The sequence below is a fragment of the Rhinolophus ferrumequinum genome, chromosome 10, assembly GCF_004115265.2.
Source record: "Rhinolophus ferrumequinum isolate MPI-CBG mRhiFer1 chromosome 10, mRhiFer1_v1.p, whole genome shotgun sequence".
Taxonomy (NCBI): Eukaryota; Metazoa; Chordata; class Mammalia; order Chiroptera; family Rhinolophidae; genus Rhinolophus; species Rhinolophus ferrumequinum.
Genome location: NC_046293.1, coordinates 52,012,691 through 52,037,573, shown reverse-complemented (window position 1 = coordinate 52,037,573; position 24,883 = coordinate 52,012,691). Strand labels below are relative to the sequence as shown.

General features: G+C 42.5%; 1 protein-coding gene across 3 annotated transcripts in view; it reads right to left on the bottom strand.

Annotated features, from left to right (window-relative positions):
• SCN8A (sodium voltage-gated channel alpha subunit 8) overlaps positions 1 to 24,883 on the bottom strand; it is a 162,526-nt gene that overhangs the window by 29,733 nt on the left and 107,910 nt on the right. For all 3 annotated transcript variants that reach the window (XM_033116667.1, XM_033116668.1, XM_033116666.1), the window contains exons 13-19: positions 21,905 to 22,037; positions 15,785 to 16,023; positions 7,755 to 7,928; positions 5,504 to 5,860; positions 2,185 to 2,655; positions 1,546 to 1,663; positions 897 to 1,051 (exon numbers count right to left, since the gene is read on the bottom strand). In XM_033116667.1, coding sequence (XP_032972558.1) covers positions 897 to 1,051; positions 1,546 to 1,663; positions 2,185 to 2,655; positions 5,504 to 5,860; positions 7,755 to 7,928; positions 15,785 to 16,023; positions 21,905 to 22,037 — 1,647 coding nt within the window. The remainder of the gene's footprint in view (positions 1 to 896; positions 1,052 to 1,545; positions 1,664 to 2,184; positions 2,656 to 5,503; positions 5,861 to 7,754; positions 7,929 to 15,784; positions 16,024 to 21,904; positions 22,038 to 24,883) is intronic.

The following is a 24,883-nucleotide window of genomic DNA, read 5'->3' as shown; positions in this document are numbered from 1 at the left end:
TCTTAGTCTCCTACCTCACACATCTGCAATACTTCTCAAGTCCCTGGTGGGACCTGGAGCATTGAATGTGGGGCTTCTCCCATGTTATTTTGCTGCTTCCAGATTCAGCTTTGATTCCACCTATATGAATGTGCCCACCTTCTTTACAAACATTTCAAAATTCTGCATGCTTCACCTTACCCTTAATTGAAAGGAAGGAAACGTGTAGTATCTCTAGTCCCGCTGTCCTCAAATTTAGTCAAACTAGGAAGCAGCTCCCTCACCGAGACGCTCTCTGGTCTCCTCAGTTACAATCCAGCAGGAAGTGAAAGCAAAAGCCAAGGTACTTCGTCCTAGCAGGGGAGGAGCCTGTGTGTTCAGTGCCGTGGACGCCTCATAGACTGATGTGCTCTTACGGCCATGTGGATACAAATAACCCTGTACCACAGACCTGACTCTCTAAATATTTGCTAATGCCACGGGTTCTCCAAGTCCAGCAGGGTGTGAGGGGACAGTGGGTGGAGGAACACCACCTCCCCCTACCTTGGGCCACCGTAAAGAGCAAGAGATCTGGGGTATTAGGTGAGAAAGTTTATCTTAGGAAGTTGCTTAGAATGGGGCAAACCCAACTGTGATGACACTTGGTCATGTGCATTCTCATCCTGATGAAAAGCGGGTTTTAGGCTTGAAAGGGATCGTGCTGAGTCTAAAGAAGATCAGGATGTGGACAAGTGTGGGCTCTAATCCTAAAGGCTCAAAACACCAGCCCGAAGCCCTCTGACAGACCATTATCCTTGCGTCCACAGCCAATCAGTGTTCTCCGAGAAACTGGTCTTGGGCCCCATGCAGTCGTTCCCACTTGTTCCTCTAAACCCTTCCCCAGCCAATCCCTCATCAGATCCTCCCCTGGGCCTCACCAGGGCGCCACTGCTGAGCAGAATCATGAAGATGATGAAGGTCTCAAACCAATTGTGCTCCACAATGAGGAAGCAGGTTTTCCGCAGGATCCACCAAGACTTGCCTAGCCCTTCTTCAATGTTGACCTGGCAGCACTTGAATCGCTGGACACAACCTGGCACCAGCGAGAGAGGCAGGTCAGACCGCGGACGTGCCCACCCCGCCCTGCCCTGTCCTCCATCTCCCAGGCGCCACCTGGCACTGCCCCACCACACAGCTGGGAGTACAGTGGCTGCCTCAGAACGTCTGACTCAGGAATGGAGAGGGCGGTAGGCTGAGTCTATGCTGCAAGGCTACCAGGCCCTCTGGTCGGGAAGATGTCCTCTAAAGAAGCAGTGAGGGAGGAGAAACGGGTATCAGGAGGCGACACAGCCGTGACAGAATAGGCCTTTCTAATGGAAGTTTTTATAGGCTGATGCCAAGAGAAAGTGGACAAAGTTTGAGAATAGTTCGACCAGGGACAACAATATCAGCTCCCCTCAAAATGATGAGGTGGGGAACAAAGTTCCTGAAGACAGCCACTGAACTGCCGCCCTCTCATCCAACCACTACCCCTGGCAGAAGTCTGTCTGGAAGCAGGGCAAGTACGATGTGCCCACCCCCTCGCACCTTCTGTGAAGCAGGCGTCTGGGTCTAAGTATTCCTCAGGCTGTTCCACAGGGACTTCCTCTACTTCTGGTTTGATATCGATGGTGCTTCCTTCAGAGGAGCTGGTATCATCCAGTTTCTAGACATGCAAGAAAAAGGGAGCTGAAGCGACTGCAGCAGCGCGTCCACTCTGCTCTGACTCCTCTCCCCGGTACGGATGATGTGCCAGCTATACTTCTTCTCTGCAATTCTATTACAAACTCATCATCATCCAGCTCACGACAAGCAAACAAGGACTACAGGGCTTTCGAAACTGCTGTCAGGATGGGGTGTGACATTAAAACCCATTCACAGATGACAGTGACCCACACTAAACCAAACGTGGCGATGGGCTGGTCTCGGGGACACAGATCAAACAGATTCATGGCAGGGAAGTACGTGAGGGCGTACTCCAGCCTCTGAGCCAGATGACCTAGAAGTGATGGAGCTAGATCCAGGAACACCTCAGGAATCTAGGTCACCTGGGGAAGGCCTAGAGTGACAACAAGGGGGTCACTCAGTTGGCTACTCCAGGATCTCTCTACCAAGCCCATGGCTGAACCGCTCCCTGGAGCTGACAGCCCTGTCTGTGCTCACACAGGATCAAGGTTGGCTTCTTACATCTTTGCTGCCTTCGGGATCCGACTCGCTGCTGACGTCCTCTGTGTTGACGTTCTCAAAGTCAGACTCGCCTACAGCAATGGGCACCCGCACAGTCAAGTTGGGATTGTTGATGAAGGACATGTGGTCCTCATCAATGATGTACTTCTCCACGCTGCTGCCAATGCCACTGGTGGTGCCATTGCCATTCTTCTGGAAGTCCCCATTCCGGTGGATGTCTGCACCGGTGTGGTTGGCGATGCAGTTGGCCTTCTTTTCATACAGCTCGTCCAGAGGTTTCACTTCATCGGCCTCACGCTGCTTGAAGTGGGCCTGCATGAAGGCACGCACTTTCACTTTGGTCCAAGCCACACCCTTCTTGATACGGATCACTGAGATCTGCAGGTTGTTCATTTCCCCATCATCGTCTGTGGCGGCCAGATTGTCTGCACTGAAGGAGCTCAGGAGCAAGGCCAGAAACAGGTTCAGCACCTGTACCAGCAGCATTAGAAGAAAGGAGAGTGAATGGAGGATGGCATTAGGTAAGCTATCCACTGAACTAGGAAACTGAAAGCCCACAGATTATGCGACAGACTCAAGGATTTCTATAGTGTTTTGTTTGGCCCACAGTGTTTCAAATGCTCATGGTACTAGGTGAGCATTTTGTTTGAATTTTGGTTGTAATACAAGGAGTTTAGCAGTTCTTTTCTTGGTTCTTGTATATTTTATCTATAGATCTGTCTCTCTCTCTATCTACATTCCAAAATATATTACCTTTTCTATAATCAGAAAAAGCAAAGGCTCTATTCGTTTTGGAAGATAATCCCCCAAAATAAAACCAAAAATGTGGATATGGATTATTGGGGGGATCAGAGAGTGTACAGATGCCATGTGTTCACGAGCAGTGGATGCCTGGGGGACCCATGCTAGAAAAAAATTAGGCCTGGAGAGCCATACTTTCACACAACACATCAAACAGGTAGAACTGAAACACATTTCATGTCATCTTATTCCAAAAATTAATTTTCTTTGTTTTCTTAACATTTATCAAAATAAAAGAGATGTAGCAAGACAGTGATGGTGACTTCTGGGTTCTGTTGTATATCTAAGTGTTAAGCCAGCAGATACAAGCTTTCTTTCTCTCTCTCTTTCTGTTTTCTTACTTTACCACACTGGGCATTAAGATTAATTTATTTTTATTAACTGACTTTTGAAAAATGGGAAAGGTGTTCACTTCGTGATTTACACTTGGCCCTTACTTTGTCACGCTTCTGAAGATGAATAAGGAATCTATTTTAGGTGGAGATAATAGTATGTGCAGAGTGGGAGGGACTGAAACAATACATGCACTATATGTATTTGGATTCTCTGGGCCATTGAAAAAGAAATAGTTTGGTAAAGTGGGGGTGAACTGGGGAAGGCGTTTTGAAGGCCCGGCTGAGGGATTTGGATTTTATTTAAGTGGAATTACTCTTGGTTCTTGAGGAAAGGAATCAGCGATGATTACAGAGATTTGAGGAAGCCATTCGTACGGGCCATAAACAGAAGAGGGACTAGGAGTTAGGAGGCTATCACTTGCATGTGAGTTGATAAGGCTCTCGATTAGGCTATATCATCGCAAGCCTTTGCATGCGTCAGAATCTCCTGTTATCATGTATTTCCTTGGCCTCACCAGAGAGAGTCTCATTCAGTAGATCTGGTGTAGGGCCTGGGACTTAGCATTTTTTAATGAGTAAACCTGGGGTGATTGTAATGCAGTGGTCTTTAGACCACATTTTTAGAAATAGTTATAGAAATAGGAAGAGGCAGATCTTAGAAATACTACAAAAAATGATGTATACACAGAATAACTATGAAGAAAGATGTATGAAAGACAGCAGGCATTTATTGTCGCATAATCTGTGGGAGAGGAGAGAGAAGAGTCAGAAGAGAGTTACATTTACAGATTCCTAGACACAAGGTGAGCAGAAGGACGGAGCCAAGGGGAACCTGGAAAGGTGTCATCAAAAGCAGAAACAATAGGTGCCTTTTTCATATGCTCAGGTGTCTGTAGACAGTCATGGGGAGATGTCCTTGAGAGAACTGAGAATAGGAGACTAGAGACAGGGTGGCAAGTCAGGGCTGGTGAATGCTGATCCTATCATGTAGCATTAGGCAACAGCTGTATTCATTGAAGGAGTGTCAAGACGAGAGGGATGAGGACGGAGAGAAAGGTGGTTGGGAATGGAGAAAGAGAGAGATTAAAAAAAGCCAAAACATTATTGTGTCTATTTTTCATAGGTCAAATGAAAGAAGAGGGTGGCTGGCCATAGCTGGTTCAGAGGCTGGTGAGTAGGAACCCGCTACTGGTCTACTTCTCCACGGCAGAAAAGAGAACTAATTAATGTGGAGGAGCTTACAAGGCATCAGCTGAGTCTGCCGTCTTCCAGCCCTCCTTGCTCTACACGTGCAAGTGGGGTTTGGCCTCATTTGAAAGATGGGTACTTCCCATGCACACATTTAGTATGTGTGTCAATCATCTGGGGGTCTCATTAAAAAATGCAGATTTTGATTCAGTAGTTCTGGGGTGGGGTCTAAGATTCTGCATTTCTAACAGTCACGAGTGATCTCACTGCTGCTAGTTCTCAGTTCACACTCCAAAAACAGGGTGGAAAATCTCTGTTGGTGAATGTTCTATATTCAGCGGCAGAAAATAGCAGGAGGACAGATCAGAGTGAAGCAAGAAAGTGATTTGTCATTTATACAAATTATATAAAAGCTAAGATAGTTTGGTCATGGTTCCCAATGAAGGGCAACTTTGCCTCCTAGGGGACAGCTGGCAATGTCTGGAAGCATTTTTGGCTGTCACAACTTGGGGTGAGGGGCACTACTGGCCAGTGGAGACAGAGGCCATGGATGTTGCTACATATCCTACAACGCACAGGACAGTCCCACAACCAACAGTTACCTCGCCCCAAATGTCAACAGTGTCAAGGTTGAGAAATTCTAGTTTAGACGAAGGAAACTTGTGCAGTAGAAAGAGACAGAGTTTGAAGCCTAGGATCTAATACAAGCCCTGACATTTACCAGCTGTGGGACTTTAAGAAAGTCCCTTAACTTTGCTGAGTTCGTTTCCATAACTATGAAAAAGTGCTGGCAGGTTGTGGGGCTTATGATTCAGAAGGTTCCTGTAAATAGCAGTCGCCTTTCCTTGATCTGGACCTTAGGGTCCTTGGCTGGAGAAAGAATAAAAACCAACACAGACGTGGAAGGCAGTAGAAGGACTAAGCAGGCTGCGCCTCTCGGCCCAGTGTGAGACGCGCAGGGCAAAGAACAGAGAGACGGACAAGGCGGTACTCACCACCAGGTTGCCGATCACCATGACCATCATGAAGACGATGAGGCACATGGCCTGGCCGGCCACCTCCATACAGTCCCACATGGTCTCGATCCACTCCCCACACAGCACTCGGAAGACAATGAGGAAGGAGTGGAAGAAGTCATGCATGTGCCAGCGCGGGAGTTCACAGTCCACGTTGATCTTGCACACACACTCTTTGTAGCTCTTTCCGAAGAGCTGCATGCCCACCACGGCGAAGATGAACACGATAATGGCCAGCACCAGGGTCAGGTTGCCCAGGGCACCCACGGAATTGCCAATGATCTTGATCAGCATGTTCAGGGTGGGCCAGGATTTGGCCAGTTTGAAGACTCGGAGCTAAGGGGGCAAAAAGAAAAAAACAACAACAAACAACAACCACGTGATACTCTAGCCATTTTCTCAGCACAGGGCTAATAGAAAAACATCGATCATTAGTAAGAGCAGCTTAAATTTATTGAGCAACCAGAATTTTCTAACAGTCTTAGACTAAAATGGGAGAAACTGAGGCACAAATACAGGAAAACGGATTAAATTCACGGTAAGTGAAAGATTTAGAACCATGAACACTGCCTCTAGTCCCCCGTATTAGTCCTTGGGTCAATCTACTTAAAACAAAGCCATACATGAACATGTCCTTTTTCTACTGATTTCACCTTGACTTCTCAAGGGACATATCAAGAAAAATGTGATTTATAGTGAACCAAAAGATCAGTAGGTAAGGACAGTGACAATAACTCATTTGTCTCCTTAAAAAAGCATTTAAAAATTCTAAATCTTTTTGCTTGCCAATAAATAATCAATGGCTGATATGAAACTTTGTGATATGCTTGGAATAACTTGAAGGGAAAGAAACACTCCTAAGAGAAGGGGTGGTTCCATACACGTCAAACATCTTATGAAAAGGAACTATATTGATATTAATTCAGAGGACAGAACTTTTAGTATCTGTCAATCATTAAATTTCTATACTCTATATTCACTCATATGAATGCTTACAAGGTCTTGGCTAACAGCCTGAAGCTGATAATGCACAAAGCCCATGAATGGAAGGATAATAATCAAATTATCATCAGATGGCGTAAGTTAACAACTAATTAACAACTGACAGATAATGTAATAGGAATTTTGGTAGAAACAACAGCACTGATTTGAACACTTTTTTCTTATTGAAAACAAGTCTTATCCGAGAATTCAAGATTTACAGGTGTTGTTCTGTGTGTATATCTGGGTCACTCCTATTTTTTTCCCTTTCTGACAGGCTTTTTAATTTATTAAGCATATTAGTGCTAAGGCTTCTGTCTCTTAATCCTTCCTCTCATTTTCTAGAAATGTTCTTAAAGTCTACTGTGGGCTGGATCGTAACCAAAGACTCGTAAGCAGAGGTTCTAGAAACTTGGCAGATGTTCGCTTTGCGACTTGGACTGAGTGACATCACTATTTTACAAATAGTTTTACTTATTCCAATTCTCTTTCTTCGATATGCTGGATATCCCGATGGCAAAACCTTAAGTTCTTTCAGTTGCAAGTGCTTAGGTATTTTCCCAATAGGGAGAGAAAAATCCACGCCAGTTCTGATGCTTTGTCTGAGTGGGATGTCCCCCAGGTCACTCAGCTTCTCAAGGGCCTCAGCACGTCACTGATGCCTATGTCTAGGGGAAGCTATGTGGAGGACATCGTTAACTATTCTTTCAGGTCCTTTTTGTAATCTACACATTCACTTTTTTAAATACATTAATTAAAAAACCCTTCCTAACTAACGATGTGGAAAACAAAGCCAATGTTCGACAACTAATTTCAATATAATTTAAAAAAAGACGACCTTATTCTCATTTTCTGAAATGAGGGTCACCAAAATAGAAATGTGGAAAGCCATCTTTGAACAAGGAGGAATTCTTGCCATTTCAGGGAGATGTTCAGATAAAGAAATAGGTTCACGAGCAAATCCAAACCAGACCTCAGAATAGCCCTTGGGAGTCCTTCTTCATCTTTTAGGTTTATCATTATTTTCTGAGGAACTTCCTAACACTGGTGTCTGTTTGTCGATTGATTTTAAAAACTAACTTCATATTAGCAGGAAAGTTTTCAAGACTGTAAGCCAATAAATAGCCAACTGAAATTGGGAGTAGACTATAGCTAAGGATTTTTAAAAAAATCATCAAATTAACTTATGCAAAACTCTAGTAACTGCAAGACAGGAAATGTAGAACAAAATTGGAGAAATATTGAATACCAATCGGAAAGATCGCAGCACCGAAAGCCCCTCCACATCTGATAGACTCAGTTCCATTAAACTGAGGGAGACAATAAATCCGTCAAAAATGTTCCAACCTTCTTGGAAATAATAGTAGGGATCCATGGCTATGAGCTTCAGGAACATTTCTGCTGTGAAAATTCCAGTGAAAACCTAAAGAGGGGGAACGCAGGGGTGAAGAAAAAGAAATGAGAAGAATACCTTTATCATTATCTTTCAATACAACACGTCCAAGAAGCCTCAAGAGCCAGCTTTGGTTAAATTCCGCATCTGAGGACATCAATACATGTCCCATGACCATGACACCCGATGCAAGACAGCCTTATTTTCCTCTTGAATGAAGTACTCAGCCCCAATGTTTCCATCTTTGTTGCCAGAACCACCCAAATCACGTTGCTCAAGAGTGCAGTTAAAACATATTATTCTAAGCTATGGGAATACCACACAGATGACTCCTTCTAAAGGGTCAGCAGTGATTTGAATGTGTATGCTTGGGATGTTTGCCAAAAAAAACCAACACCAAACACTTGTGTTATAATTATATTAGAAAAATACAGCATTGTTCCTGATTTGATATTATGTGTCTTATCAAACTTAAACATGCCCTGCAGGGTTTCTTATTTTAAATCGTAAAACTAGTAGAACACTGCTAAAAGTGTGAAAAATGCAGGAAAAACACATCCATCGTCTCACCACCTTGCATATAACTATCATTTTTATATACTCCCTTTCTGTTTTTTTTCAAGTGCGTATATATGTTGAAAGAGTAGTAAAGTCATAGAATACATAGTCTTGGGTCTTATTTTTCACTAATCATGACTTTATCCATCTTGCTACATGGTCTTCCTAATTCTCACTTTTACTGCTTGTATAAAATGCCACTGGTGAACATATCCTCAGAAATTTCTTATTATGGATACATTGGTGCTTCCTTTCGGTTTTTTTCAATATGATAACCAATGAAGTAATAATTGTTTTAGATCTGGAGCTTATAGGGTACAAAAATGACTTCTTCCCTCCATTACCTGTCTCCCACTCTTCTGTCTGATGGAGCACCTTGTGTTTCCTAACGCTTTCTGTATCCTGCAGTCTTAGTAATATAACGTGCAGTAGGAAAGTAAAAATCCCATGGACACCAGTTTTGACAAGACCAATTCCCTTGCTCTAAGCTAACCACCTGACATCAGCCTCTTACTGAATATTATGTTCTCAGAGAACTTTATATGCAATAGATTTAAAACTCACAATAAATTACTACTTATATCCACCTGGTTACCAAATGTACACACGAAGGAGTTTAAGAAAAACTCTGAAGATGTGGTCTGAGGAAAGCATTAAAAATAGTGAAAAGTACTTAGATTACAAATGCTGTTTAGAAATATACTGAATTAATGAATGGAAATAACAAAACAGAATGACTTGAAGGAAACAAAATGGATAAGTGCGCTAGAAGTTTGTGGTGTCCATATACTTTGGTTCCCCTTTTTTCTAAACTGAAGATGCAGTATTCTAAAATGGAAAGAAAATACTCCCTGAAGAGATCTAGTTAAGCAAAATCAAAGTTCATAGTGCAAGCTAAGCATCTACAGATAAAACACCCGCTACGTGAGGTCAGGGAAAGTAAGGGCAGCTAACCAATTCCTGACAGACATTTTCCCCTTCGTGTAAACCCATCAAAGGTTTCTCTACATAGAAATGTTAGCCTGCTTCATGCACACTAAGTAGACACTGCATTCCTGTTCCATTGGTTCCCGGTGAACACATAGCAAGTGCTCGTAAGAAGCAGCGGCTGACTGACTATGGAATAGCTACACGGTGGGAACTATGGTATCTAAGAGAAAACCAACGATGGCACTGTTCCGTGGTGCTGCCTTTCCACAGGATGAGTGGCCCCCAGGCGTCTGGTAAGAACGCCTGCAACAGACCTCAGCAACCATGTCGTTTCAACACATAGTGTTCTGCTATCACTCGGAGTTTGGGTGAAAATAAATTCGTAACTATTGGTTAGACGAAGAAATAACTTTTTTAAAAATGAAAATGGAGAAGAGTAGATTTCCAGTTATCCCAATGATGCCACTCTTATTTGCACTGAGATATGCTTCTTGAGGAGAAAAAAGAATTATAATCAATTGTATCAACAACTGTACATAAATGGTGCTCTTGTGAATATCATCAAATATTCCCCTAGGAATTTATATTCCAGTGCAGTGGTTCTCAAAGTGTAGTTGAGGATCCCTGGGATCCCTAAGATCCTTTCAGGGGGCACGAGGTCCTCCCTTTTCCAACTATGTATCTGTGTGAGGCCAGATTTTCTTCCTACGCTTCAGCCAAAGCAATATATCACAATGGACTGAATATAGGCGCAGATAAAAGAATCTAGTTATCTTCTATTAAACCATGAAAGAGATTTGCAAAGATGTCCAACAATGCCATTTTTTCTTAGAAAATATAGTTTTTTCCCCATAAAATGTTATTTATGTAATTGTGTAATGAGTCTATTATTGTGATTTTTAAATAAATAAATATTTCAGATTTTTCTTTTTTTAAAATACAGTAAATATCAATAGATATAACTGTCATAAACAAAAGCTCTCTAGCTCTTTTTAAGAGTTCAAAAGGGGTCCTAAGACCAAAAAATGATTGCGAACTGCTGTTCTAATAGAACGTTCTGAATTTATAGGTGACATATCTTTCTAATGTCAGATTGGAAGCCCCTGGGCATAGGCCTGAGAATTTGTAATGCCAGGTCAACAGGTAAGGCCTCCAATGTCCTAAGACTGGGGCGTTTCATTTGGGGGGGGTCACTCTGGCGCTTGTGAAGGGTCAGGGAGAAGTGGCCATAACTGCATCTGTGGACAAACTTTAGGCTCGTTTGGGAGTGACTAGGGTTTGCATGCTCGTCTGCTCTCAGAAGGGGCCAATCAGCTCCTGTTCTGGAGTGGATCTTCCCCACAAATGAATGAAATGCAACATGGTAAAGGCTCTACGTGTACCACAATGGAGACATGAAAAATAATAGCTTCTCAGGAACTCAGTCACCAGGAGGGAGCGTGACCACCTCCTCTGATTTGCCTGAGACTCTCCTGGTCTTCACACTGAAGGTCTTGCATCCTGGGTCTCCAGTTAGGGTGAGCAGTCGGCTTAGGACTGTCCCACTTTTACAACCTGAAGTTCCATATCCCAAGACCCCCCCTCAGATCTGTGTAAATTGGAATGGTTGCTTACCCAACCGGGGGGAGACACAAAACTGAAAATAGAACGTAGTAAGTATTTAGAAAAAGGTATGCAGAAGGGGTTACAAGGATACAGATGAAAGAAAAATTAAAACATAAAAAGAATTCCTTTTGGGTGAAAACCTGTAGTTAGGCTGTAGTTCAGAAATGATAACATTCACGTGTACTTGGTGAGCAAGGAAAATAACTTCCTGTTTTTCCTTTTTTTGCTAAGAATCTCAGAAATTAAACTTTCACGGCAGGTTAAGCCTTTGCCCTTCTTTCCACATCACCAACCCCCCAAACCATTCAGTCCTAAAGCCCTTGGGTGGCGATCACTTGGAGGGAGGCCTGGTGCCAGGTGCTGGAGCCCAAGCAGGGCATCTATGCAGGGGAGCAGCCTGGCCTGGGCTGTGAGAACCTGTGCAGGCCAAAGAGGGGTGTCCACTTTGGGGGATAGTCCAATACGAGCTGTCAGAGTCTGAGAGGGATGAGGAGGGTATTTATGTAGGATGACTACCCAGCACAGGGTGTTAGGACGCAGGATGGAGAGAGCTTCTCCATGGGGGAAGCCTGGCGTGGGGGGCGGAGGGGTCCACGCAGGGGGAAGGAGTTCAAGAAGGGTAAAGGATAGCAGGGTGTGTGCGGTGTCCCGGCCTGGGGTGTCAGAGCCTGAGAAGCATAGGGGGAGGCCCACAGCAGGACACGGGTGTGGATGCTGGGTGGCCTGGCCTGCGCAGTCAGAGCGTGAGCAGGATGAGGAGGACATCCACGCTGTAAGAGGTAACAGTGGCTTTTTGATCAAATAAGTAAACATACTAAAGATAGTGGTGACCAGGTTTCTTTTTGTTGTAAAAGAAATTACAAATGTAGAAAGGAGAAAACTAGACTAAATCCCACAGTGCTGCATTAGAATTGCAAGTGACAGCACGAATGCATGGTGCTTAGTATATACAGCCAGCTTGATATAAACAGCCAGCCCTGTACTGAGAGGGCTTAGGCGTGCATATCGCTCCTATAGAGCCTCACTTCTAAATATCATTTTCCACTAAAACCAGCAGGCCTCCTTGAGAAATGACTGGTTCCAGGCCTGAGGCAGGGAAAATATAAAAGTATCTTGGAATATCTTGTGATACCAGAAAACCAGGAAGTAATGAGAAAGGGATGAAAGGACACAGAGGCCAGCTTGAAGGGACGCCCATTGGCCAAATCTGGAATAGTTTCAACGTTGAAGTAAATGACAGCAATGGGTTGTAACCCACTGGATAAAACTGAAAACCATGAGTCCATATTGATATAAGTAAATAAAGGAATGAATCAAAAGTTTAACGAAGAACAGGAAATTCAGATAGTTTTGAAGTGACTTCCTCACAAATATTCATTAATTATAAATGGAAAAGAGTAACTTTACAGGGGAGAGAAGCCTGACAGACACCTCCTTAATCAAGTAATCAACATCACCAGTAATGGGACAAATGGAAATTGTGTGCCACCTGGTAGATGCCATGAGAAGACGACAAGTGTCACTTGGATGATATTGCTGTCAAATGCATAACTTGAGTCTAATCCTGAGGATGCATTAGACAAACCCAAACTGAGGGAATTCTACAAAATAACTGGCCTCTAGCCTTCAAAAGTATCAAGGTCATGAGTCAAAAGAAGACTGAGGCACACTCCCTGGCTGAAGAAGATGAAGGAGCTAGGACACCAAATGCAACGGGTAACTCCGGAACGGAACCCTTTTGTTATAAAGGAGATTACTAGGATTACTGGCAAAACTTGAAGGGGCCTGAGAATTAGATGGCTGCAGTGCATCCACGTTAACTTCCTGTCTTGGACAGTTATATCAAGGCTCTGTAGGAGAATGCCCTTGTTCATAAAAAACACACACTGAAGTATTCGGGAGTGACAGGCTGTGTCAGCAAGTTACTCTCAAAAAAAGTTTTTAATACTGTACTTGAGACTTCTCAGGAAGGTTGAGATTGTTTAAAAAAACATCTTATAAACCCACTGTTGTGTTCAATAGCTTGCAAAAAAAGGCAAGAAAAGAATCACAACTAAGTCATACAAAAGGTGTATAAGTCACATAGAGTCCCTGGGCTTCCATTTCCTATATAAAACATGGGGGTTGGGTTGAATTATCTTTCAGGTTCCTCCTATTATTAGATTTTTTTCTTGTGGGGAGGGCGGAAAAGGCAGGGATCATCAATTTTCAGAAGACTGTTCTCATCGTCCCTCAGAAACATCTATTGGCACATCTATGGACAAACGCTACTTAATCACTGTCCCAGCTGAGGGAAAAGCCTCACTTACCAACCATAAGACAAGACTGTCTCACTTTTTTCCATCTTCTTTTTCTCAGGTTCTGTCAACACTCTACCCAAATCTCCAAACCTTTGAAAAGTCTCCTATTGAATTATCCTAATACAGTTCCTATGATTTATATTTTTCACTATTCCAAAAACTTCTGTACAGGTTCTCATTTTATCCTCCCAACCATTGATAAGCATAGTGTTAACCTCATTTTATAGATCTAAGACATTTCTGGACAGAAATCAATAGCTTATTTAAGCCATTATTTAAATTCTACCAAATAGGATCCAAAACCCAAACCTTGTGACTTCTAGTTCTGTGTTCTTTCTGCCCAACTCAGCAGAAAAGTATATCTTTGTGTTGATTGACAGAAAAGTGCATCTTTGAGTTTCTGTTAATTGTTCAAGAAACACTTATGATGCAAGTTTTCCTGAGGTCCAGCACATATCCAACTGCCTTATCTGGCATCTTCACTCAGCGAACAGACATCTCATCCTGAATAGGTCTAAAACGGAACTCTTGATTTTAAACTTCAAACCTGTTTCTTTCTCAGTCATCTCCATTTCCCCCTCCCCCGTTACTAACACCCTAAATCTAGGCACCATTCTTCATTTCTTTTCCTTCACCCTCACACCCAATCCACCAGCAGGCTCAAAGTATCCTGAACAATTCACTACTCTCTATTCCCTTGCTAATTGTATGTTTACTATCCCCTTGAAAACTCTTGCCCCCAGAGCTTTCTTAGTTTAGAACTTGGTTCTGGTTGGCTTGTCTCATGGAGTCCCTGAATATTAGCTGCCAAAATTTTCTCCTCTTCTCTTTTGTCACTGATAGATCTGAACAGTCTTCTGACTGCTCACAACTCTAATTTAGGTGTGATCCTGAATCTCTGTAGATTGTCAAGAAAGGGAAAAATAACATTATTTGCTGGCCTGGCCTGAGGGCAATTCTGCTGCGGTAGATGAAAAGGCCTCTCAAAACCCCTTAGAAATCGAGAACTGATTCTGTAGAAAGCAAATAAAAGTAAAGAAAAAGAAAATGCTGCAGGGAAAACATCACCACTGCCACTATCCACAGCAAAATTGATCAGGTCATAGTTCTCATTACTTCACTTGTGGTTAATAAAGTAAAGCTTATGTCTATATAATATTGTTGTCGACCTGCTCAAAATGCAGCCTATGGCCAAGCCCCTGGGTCAGCCCAACATACAGTAAGCCCAGCCTCAGGCAGCCGTCTGCCAGTTGGCAGGTCTCCTGGCCAGTCCTGCATCAAGACTGGGATATGTCACTGGGCTGCACATGAGGGTTTACATCACAGCAGTGAGCCTGAAGGGTGTGTCACTAACCCAGACATGAAGCCTGGAAAGACGACAGAATCATCCTGGATGTGTGCCAGGGAACACAATAGCCTACAAGGACTAGCCAGACAAAGGATCCCCTCTGCCACGTGTGTTTTCAGAGTCAGAACTCAAAATGATATTATAACTTGAATAGTGTATTAGGACTTAAGGTAGAAACTGTGTATGTGTGTGTGGGGAGGGTAGAGGTAGGGAGGCTGGGGGAAAGGGAGAGAGGAGGCGAGGGAGGGAGGAAGTGAGGGAGGCCAACAAACCACGCATCAGGCAGAGATCATGCTCAAATTAAATGGTAACAATTAGATCTGACATGCCCGTGGTGCAACTCCTAAGGAACGATGAGGCCCCGATGACCTAGAGGATTCTTTCCAGTGAATTCTTTACTATTTATCAAAATTCAATCAACTCCTGATTTTTGTACTTAATATGTAAAACAGATAATCCCCAAATCACAAGTACTTGGCTTCAAAATATATTATGTCACCTATTTTTTAAAATGTGCCATTTCTCTTCTAAATAATATCATAAATTAAATATATGACTTAAGCGAACATTAAAACAAATTTGGCACAGATCAATAAATGCTGGAAACTGGAAGATAGCCCAGAAGTTGGACTGGAGGGGGAAAATAGCCTAGAATTAAAAATTTACCATAGATCCCTATATGGATAAGTAACATGACAGCACAGGCAAATGTATAGTTACATTTAATGAACTAAAAGAGCTCTCTTATTTTGTGGTGGTTGTCACTGAAGGTGAAAGGGGAAGTGCTTTGCTAGAGCAATACAGGAATCAATGTGAGAAACAGAATGAGAAAAAAAAATCAGAAGTCCTTGGCTCAGGCTGCTGAAACCAACCCACTGTACCATGCCTCCCATTCTGTCACCATGGCTGGGTTTCTGCCAACAGCTCTTAAATGACATCTTCTAAGTTCTGCAGAAAGAGGAAACAGCCAAGGGATCACAACAGTGAACAGAAGCGGCTGGGGCCGCGGCATATGTAGAAGCATTTGTCTTCCAATGAACTATTACTTTCTTTTCAACTCAACTCCAGCTTTCAGTATCAAAAAAGATGTCCTACAGGCAAAACACGTTCAGATGACAGAATCAGAAGACAGAGCTCTATCTTACCAGGTTTCCTACGGATAAGACATGTTCAAATTGTGGCGTCATAGGATGGTGCTCCATTGCCATAAACAGTGTATTCAGGACAATGCAGATGGTGATGGCCAAGTCCACAAAAGGGTCCATTACAATCAAGTTCACAATCTCTTTTAGTTTTATCCAATAGGGGTGACACTCCCAGATGAGGAAAGTATTGGCAAATTTATACCAGCATGGTGGGCATTTTCTCTGAGACTCTTCCAGCTCTGTAGTGAGTAAAAACAAAAGTGGCCCCTCAATCACATTAAGAAAACAAAGGGATAACTACAAATCCTCACTGGGGCGTTACCACTATTATTAACATGGGAACAAAGGTGGCTTGAGGGCTGACTTTCCTGCGTGTTTCCCTCTTTTTCCCTTCTCTCAAAGGGAGAGAGGAAGCATGATCACTTCCCAGTTAGTAAGGATCTAGTTATAAACAAAACTCAATCCATCCGTTTTGGGAGCATAGCATAGTGGTCAGGAGCTTAGCTTCTGGAGGCTGACTCCCAGCTTCAAATGGCTTCAGCACTCACAAGCTGTGTGATCTCAGGCAAAGTAATGACTCCTCTGTGCCTCAGCGGCCTCATCTGAAATGGCACTTACTTCACAGGTTATAGAACTAAGTTAAGTCCTATCATCCTCATCCATTCATTAAGGATTCAATGAGTTGATATGTGTAAAGCAGGTGGCACAGTGCCTGGCACAAGGTAAATCCTCATTAAAAGGGGTCATATTATATCATACATTGTATCATTGACTTATTATTAGAGAAGCCGTCGAAAGCACAGACTGAAGCCAAACATACCTGGGTGCAAATACCAGCTCAGATACTTGCCACCTGTGGGAGCTTGAGCAAGTGATTTCAATTTCCTATGAGAATTAAATGAGCTAAAAAATATATCAAGTGCCTGAGAACACCCTAGCATACAGTAAGTGCTACAGAAATACTTGCTATTATTATCACCTTTACAGCAGAATCAGTGCCGTCAACCAAGCCACCACATGGAATGTATCTCTTATGTCCCCAAAGAAATACCAATCAATGAGTTTATAATTCACAATCCAGTTAGGAGTGTAAGCCGCATCTCCCTTTCTCCCTTCCTTCCTCTTTCTCATTGCTCTTCCCTCTTCCTTTCTCCTCTCCTGCCCTTATCAGCCTTTATCCTTTCCTTCTCTCCTTCTTCCTCTCTCCTTTCCCCGGTCCCTTTCTTCTTTCCCTTTTCTTTCTCTCCTTATTTTGTCTTATATTCTTGGTCTCTTTTTGTCTGGCTCTTTCAGAAGTAGAACATGTTTTTTGTTTTGTTTTGTTTTTTCCAAATAAGATCTTATGTAAGCCCCAATGTATAAAACAGGAATTACTCTAGTTAAGGCAGGAAAAAGAGCTTGGCGCTCAGTCCAATTGACTTCTTTCTTTCCTAACGTACTTCCCCAGAATCCTAGGGCTCTGAGAAATGTAGACTGAAAATTACTGGACCAGATAATCTCTAAGGTCATCTACAAAGCAAAGACTAAAAAGGATGACTACACATTCAAACCAGAGAACCATTCAGCGGGCAGCCACAGCCATGTAGGTATGAGGCCCTAGGTAACAAAGATCTCCTCAAATTGAGTATGAATAGGTAGGATTATGAAAGTCCAAGGACCGTGACCTAGGAGAATGGTCTTTTAAGAGGTGTAACTTTGCAAACCTGCCCGCATGATAATCCTTAGAGGCAAGGTATTGGTTCTACAGGGCTGCCTGTAACTGCACCCCCTCTGCCCAATTCTGCTGACAAAACCAAATCACTCAGGGAATAAAAGAAAGTTTTCCAACGTTTCACTAAGAACAAGATGGCTGCCTTCAATTAGTCTGCTTCTCTTTCGCCAATCAGCTGGCTGGTGCCCATGGTGATGGCTTTATTTCAGATGGGGTGCTTTGGTTGGGTTTCTGATTGGCTCCCTGGTTGCTAAGAAAATGGTTGCCTTGGTTTTTCAGATTTAAGGGCCACTGTAAGCGCCATGTGGGAGTCTGCGTGGGAAAGGAAGTCTGTGAAGAAAATTTGCTTTGGCTTCTTCGTCATAGAACTCCCTCCCTTCCCAAGGTAAATTTAGTTTTATTCCCAAAAAAAGAAAATGAAAAGGTTCTCTTATTTCCATAAATTCTTGTAGTACATATTTGGAAATCTGGTTCCGTTCCTTTTTTTATCTCCTCCCTTCTCCAAATGTCTGCTGCTCACCGGCACATGGAGGTTGAAGCAGCTACTGTTCACGTTTCTGACAGTTGACACAATTGTAATGTTTTATAATGAGCGAGGCTCGAAGACTTTGCCAGGCAACAAAGAGAGGTTCTCCTAACCTATGGGGCACCAAGAAGATTCCTAGAGGGAGGGATACGAGGTATGTCTCATCCACATTTCCTGAGAAAGCAACATCCTGGGGATCTTTTCCGTTCTACCAAAAGTAAGACAATGTGGAACCTTAGCAGCTAGAAAAGATCAATTAAGTGAATAAGGAAGTTTATAAAGTAACTCACAACTTTGCAAACTTACTGGCCCCACATACCTAGAATGGGGGAAGTATTTGGTCTGGGGGAACGGGTTAACATATAGGGGTGAGGTGTCCAAAGGTTTGTGGGATTTCCCTTACTTTGCTCCTGGACATGTTCAGAGAGGGGACTGTGGGTCTCCACCTGAGGAGTACTGGGAATTGTTTCCAGAGAGGGCCTCATAATTCTACCAAGATGGTAGCGTTAGCTGACCATGAGGTTTCTGAAGGCAGGGGCTTCTCTCAATTCGGTTAAACACTTTTAAGCACCTACTGTTTGCTAGGCACTGGGAATAGGCTGATGAACAAGAGTCCCCACGCTCTGAGCTTACAGCTGCACCAGAAAGGCAGATAGCAGAGAACTGCACAGACACTTGATGTTTGGCAGCTGAATAAAAGAATGAATAAATTGTGGCAGCAATAGTTATAGCCAGTTACCTCTACAGGGGAGTTTGTGAAACTGTTTAACCTGAGAATCAATACTACCAAGGACCATCATTACTGCCTCATTCTTACGTCACTAACTCTCTCCCCATCTCCCACAGCTTTATGGCCGGGAAGTGAAACTATACTGCTCTCTGCCAATACCCCACCCCCAGTCCTCTGAAATATCCCCACAGCTGATGGCTTTGCTGACTGTGAATTCTGCTGAGTTTACTGGATCCTGGTGAGCATGTCTGCAACAGGATAGGGGGTGAGGCAGAGAGCACCGGACTTTCTCATTATTTATAGTATTCTGGAATTCTCCACTGTGGTTTTTAAGCCATTAAGTAGGTAGGAGCCTGCTTCTTTGGTTTTAAATAATAATAATGTTAATCTTTGGATTAAAATAATGTCAGAGTTTCCTAACTGAAGGTCTGAGAAGAAGCAGGAACAATTATTCACTCAAGGCTGGCTTTTCCTGTTGTAGTGATCATTAAATCCAGAGGGACCAGTGATTGAATAGGATGGATCTCTCCTCATGTCCTTTAATTCCCTCTCATGTTATTCAGCTCCAGCCATTCAGCATTCTTTGCTTACAGCCCTTCTGTCTCATCAGTTTTAACAAAGGGAGTTAACCACGAGGAGAAGGGGTGGGAGGAATGTCGGAGCAGGAAAAGGTACGAAAGCTCCTGGCAACGTGAACGTGAGGGCTTAGGAATGGGGGCAAGAACTGGAATGGCTTCCCACTCAGGAACACAACTACAGCCGTCTCTCCCCTGAGCTTCCCTTGCATCTTTTATTTTTCTGTGTCTGCCGCTTGGTGGAGGGTGGAGAATGAGTGTAGCAGGAAGGAAAGGGAAAGAAGAGGACAGGGAGAAGAGGAAGAAAAGGGAATAGAGAAAGGCCGCAATGCTCCATTGGTTTATCACCAACTCAGTAGAGGGACAGAAGCACTAGGCCTTCAGAAGGAATCCTGCAGCACCAATCCAATCATTCCAAGCACAGCAAAATTCAGTGCAACAAACATTGTTTGAGCATCTACTTTTGCCAGATCCTGACAAGGTCACTGAGGTAATCAATAAATAATTGTTGCACTATATTGATAGTTCTCCTGTTCCGAGGTCTTTGCCACTAATAAAATATGCCTGTTGGAGGTTGTTAGTTTTCTTTCTCAACTGCCATAGATACTCACACCGATCTTATCTTGGTCTCTACGTGAAGAATAAAATTAGCCAAAGTTCTTAAAATAGTATTTCTTATCTTGGAATTCTTATGATCTGCAGTTATTTACCTGTAATCTCAAAGTACAAGCTACAAAGCTTAAAGATGTTCTATCAGACAAGAATCTCTATGGGACTGAAAGAAAACAGAAATAACTGAAGTTGTTCAGGTGGTTGAAAGCAGTTGCTCAATATTCTTTTTACTTGATACATTCTCCAGATCAGTCTAGGTAAAGGGCAACTCCTTGCCCATAAGTGCGGATGTAAACAAGGGAGTTCCTTTCCAGGGATTCTCCCTTCACCACAGGCACCCCTCCCCAACACACACACACACACACACACACACACACACACACACACACACACACACACACACACACACACACACACACACACACACACACACACACACACACAGAGTAAAAGTGGTATTGTGCTTAGATGACTCAAAAATAACTTCTCCCAAGGACACCAGGATACTTTTGAGTCTCTCTGTCTCAGGGACTCTGGTTATTGTTGGGTTACCCTGGGTATCTGAGGTCTAAGAACAACAATTTGAGGCCTCGAGGATAATCCGGATCTGAATGGATAAAGAAGGTGTGGTATATATACACACTGGACTATTTCTCAGCCAGAAAAAGAATGAAATCTTACCTTTTGCAACAACTTGGATGGACCTAGAAGATATTACGCTAAGTGAAACAAGTCAGACAGAGAAAGACAAATACCATATAAATTCACTTATGTGTGGAAACCAAAAAACAAAATAAACGAACAAACAAAATAAAAACAAACTCATAGATAAAGAGAACAAATTAATAGTTGCCAGAGGGGAGAGAGGTTGAGGGATGGGTAAAAGGGATTAAGAACTACAAACTGGCAGTGACAAAAACAGTCACGGGGATATAAAGTACAGCACAGGAAATATAGTCGGTGATATTGTAATAACTCTTTATGGTGCCAGGTGGGTACTAGACTTACTGGGGTTGTAAGTTATATAAATGTCTAATCATTACGTTGTACCCCTGAAATGAATATATCGTATGTCAACTGTAACTGAGAGAAAGAAAAGAATAGTTTGGATCTATAATGGGACAACTCAGCTATATCAACATGAATCAAATGCAGAAGATTCATGCAGAACCAATCAGAACCTTAAAAAGAAAACGTTGTCCCTGAATCTACCTCCACAGGATGTGAGAGGAGCCTGGAAAGCAAGAGGACCACAACTGGCCAGAAAGCTGACACTTGCTGGGGAAATCCTCCGACGCCAGGCTGCGTCAGGAAGGAGCCAGCCACCTAACACTGAGTGCAGGCACTGCCAGTGACGTGACGGCAGTCTCTGCATGACTCCCTCCACAGTGGCTGCTCCTGCCCCTGTGGCACAGAGCGCCCGAGGGAGAGGGGCCTCAGCTTACCTCTTCACACATCGAATGTATTTATGGATATGTGGGGGTGTTTGAAGACAGGCAGAATTAGGTGCAATCGAAACGCACAGTACCTTCAATCCTTAAGGGAAAACCAAAAGGGTTGTAAGCAGCTGAAAAGGAAAAGAGGAAGGTCCGTTTTGGGGTAGAGGGTGTGAGGGGGATCCCATCATGTCATACGTTCACAGTTCTTCAGTCTACATGCCTTTATGCCTCACAGCTCGCCACTGGCTCCTCAGGATGATGATTACAGAGCCTGCCTCAGATGCCCACACTTACGTGGTCCCTTCATATTTCTTCCCTATCTGTGTACAATGCTGGCAGCAGCTTTGAAGTCCTTATTGGATTCTCTGCATGCAGATTTGGGACGCTGGTTTCTGTAACTAGTAGACTCTATTCCTAAAGCTCAGAGACAATTTTTCCAAGACTCAGACCATGTGAAGGGCTTATATTTCCCATGCACACATATATTTATATCTCCTCAGCTTGGAATGACATCACAGGGCACATACCTTCAACTAGTGTATTTGTAACAACACTCAGTATACTGTTGATCCTGTCTTTCCGCCCATAGGAGGCCAGTTGATCCATGGAAACTAAGAGAGATCCAGGGCCTTTCTTCTTAATTTCCACCTCAGTTGTACCCTGAAAAAAAGGGAAAAAAGCAAATGGGGTGAGTAAAGCCTTATAAACGTTAAGACTAGGCCTTATTGGATCAATACTCCAGAGTATGAGCAAGAAAACATGCTCTCCGTGACACCTTTTTACTCTGATCCCATAGTCCTATTGACCCTAAGAAGTAGAGTGAAACAAGTTGACCATGGATCCTCCTTAGTTCTATAAATGCCAAGACCAAGTCATTTAAGTTTGTACAAATCTACAGTGAACCCAAGAGTCTGGCTGGGACCCTAATACCTCATCTGCTCAATTCCAAACACAGAGAGTAGAAAGACTAGGTCACATGGTGCAATGCCACAGAAGTACACCCTGCGTTTTCCTTTCCTAGTCCCGTATCCACAGCATTTGACAAGAATTGGACCACATGATAAAATACATCAAATTCACCTCTATTTGAAATTTCATTAAGGACCATGACCCTGATTACACCGAGTGTTACAGACACTGTTTCCTCCGTGCGTAGGAGCTTCATCACTCTAGCAAACTGTTGCTTCCAAATGCCAGACTTGGGCCTGACTGAATGTTGTTAGCAAGTCAAATTTCTACACCAAATCTCCTCCAAGCCATTGTAAAGAAGTATGTAAGGTTTAGCTATCTTAATGAAATATATTGCATCATATATGTTTGTCTTGTCCTTTTACAATTTTATTTTATGAGTTAACCTGCAATGTTCAAATTCCCAACTAAAGAAAAAGGGCAGAAAATACCATTGCATTGCTATACGAAATAATTTTTGCACGCCCCACTGTGGGCAACAGTGGTATGGGACATTCCAGCAGAAGGCTTGCTTATGCTCTTTGTGCCAACCTGAATACTTGACATCAGATCAGGCTTAAGGGCTGGCTTACAGCCTAGCTTTCTAGTAACCATGCTGTCCACTTTAACACATTACCCATGTAAAGTTGGCTGCCCCTTCCATGGTGAAAGTAAAAGGGCAGAGATAGTCACCATCCAAGGACAGGGAAGAGATATGAAGCTAGAGACGTTATCTGTTTGATCAGTACTAGAATGATCCTACCTGTTTTGAAAATAAAATAATTATTTCTGGAGAGCTATCAGAAAGCCTTTCTGTCCTTACATGTTTTACATTTAAGAACCATACAGAAGACTACAGGTCTCTCCTTGTAGCCACGGTGCGAGAGCAGAGTACGATCTGCTGATGCCAGAGTCACGGCGGACAGGCATTAAGAAAGTTTCTCCCCCTCTTTGACCGAGTATTAGTTGAAAGGAGTGCTATGGAAACTGTAACCAAGGGAGGCATTATGCTTCCAGCAAAAGCTCAGGGAAAAGTATTGCAAGCAACAGTAGTAGCTATTGGATTGGGCGCTAGAGGAAAGGGTGGGGAGATTCAACCATTAGCGTGAAAGTTGGAGATAAAGTTCTTCTTCCAGAATATGGAGGCACCAAAGTAGTTCTAGACGACAAGAATTATGTCTTATTTAGAGATGGTGACTTTTTGGAAAGGAGGCAGACTTAAATAAATCACTGTTGACATGGCATCTCGTGAAGCTGCCCATTTCACTGAAGTTGTGAAATTTCATCATGTAAATAATTTCCATGTCTCTCTTTTGTAATAAACTAATGATATCCGAAGTAATGACATCCAGTATCTCTTAAAATTTAGTTCCACTGTTCTGATATAAACAGTTCCAAATAAAAATATATTAAAAAAAAGAACCACACAGAAGAAAGTTCCTGGCAGATTATAATTTATCTTATCACAATGTTTCATCAAACTTTCACTGATTAAGACATTTGGTTCACCATAGGGTTTTGTTTGTTTGGCAGAGCTACAGAAGAAATAGAAAGAAAACAGAACTATTTCCTTGGGAATTTCTGCATTACTACACAAACATATGTATATGCAAGAATGACTAGTCAACCATCACCTCAGGTCATGATAAGGTATATTTCTTTGAGAAGCCACTTTGGGCTACAGTTCCCAGCCTCATATTCATGATATTTAATAAATCAGATAAACCATTACATTTCAAAAACAACAATCATCTAAAAATGGACACAGAAAGGCCCCATTCAATGGACACTCTTATTTCTGCCATTTAACGAGTCTAGATTTTTACTGAGTTGTCCTAAAAAATCGACAGTATATGGTAGCTAATCTTCGTAATGCTGACCTCTAAGAGACTGTAAGATCTAATGGCTGATACCTCAGAGAGGATGAGATTACATTTAATGTAGCTTTGGTACTAAGTATATCTCGCTGTTTTCTGGGATTTCTGGATATCACAAGATATAAATTCTCTAGGCTTTAATAACATTAACCTTAAAAAAAAACACACCAAAATTAATGAAAATGCTGTTTAAAGAACCTAGTCTGATTATTAGATTATCATTTAGTAACACCTATTTGAAAGCTAAAATAATTTCTAGCTTGGATTTAAAAACACCCGCATAAAGAGAAACTCATCCCCAAACTTAACATTCAGATGGAAAAATTATTATTTATATCTTTCTATGTAAAATGAAAGTAAACGATAGCAGGGATATGTGGAGATAACTTCTGTAACATTAAAATTTGTTCCATGATAAGATGTGCTACAGAATATACCTTAAGTTTCAAAAAGAAATAAATGAAAGGAGATACCAAGAAATGAAAATTTCAAAGCCCACATTCGGGGAATTTTAGAGGGTAAAAAGAGAAATTCATTATGTTATCTTTTTATACAGGCAAGAGCATTTGGCATAGATCCAAATAACTGGTTCCATTAAAAAGTCTGATTGATGTAGGGCGGCCAGATGGCTCAGTTGGTTAGAGTGCGAGTCCTGAACAACAGGGTTGCTGGTTCAATTCC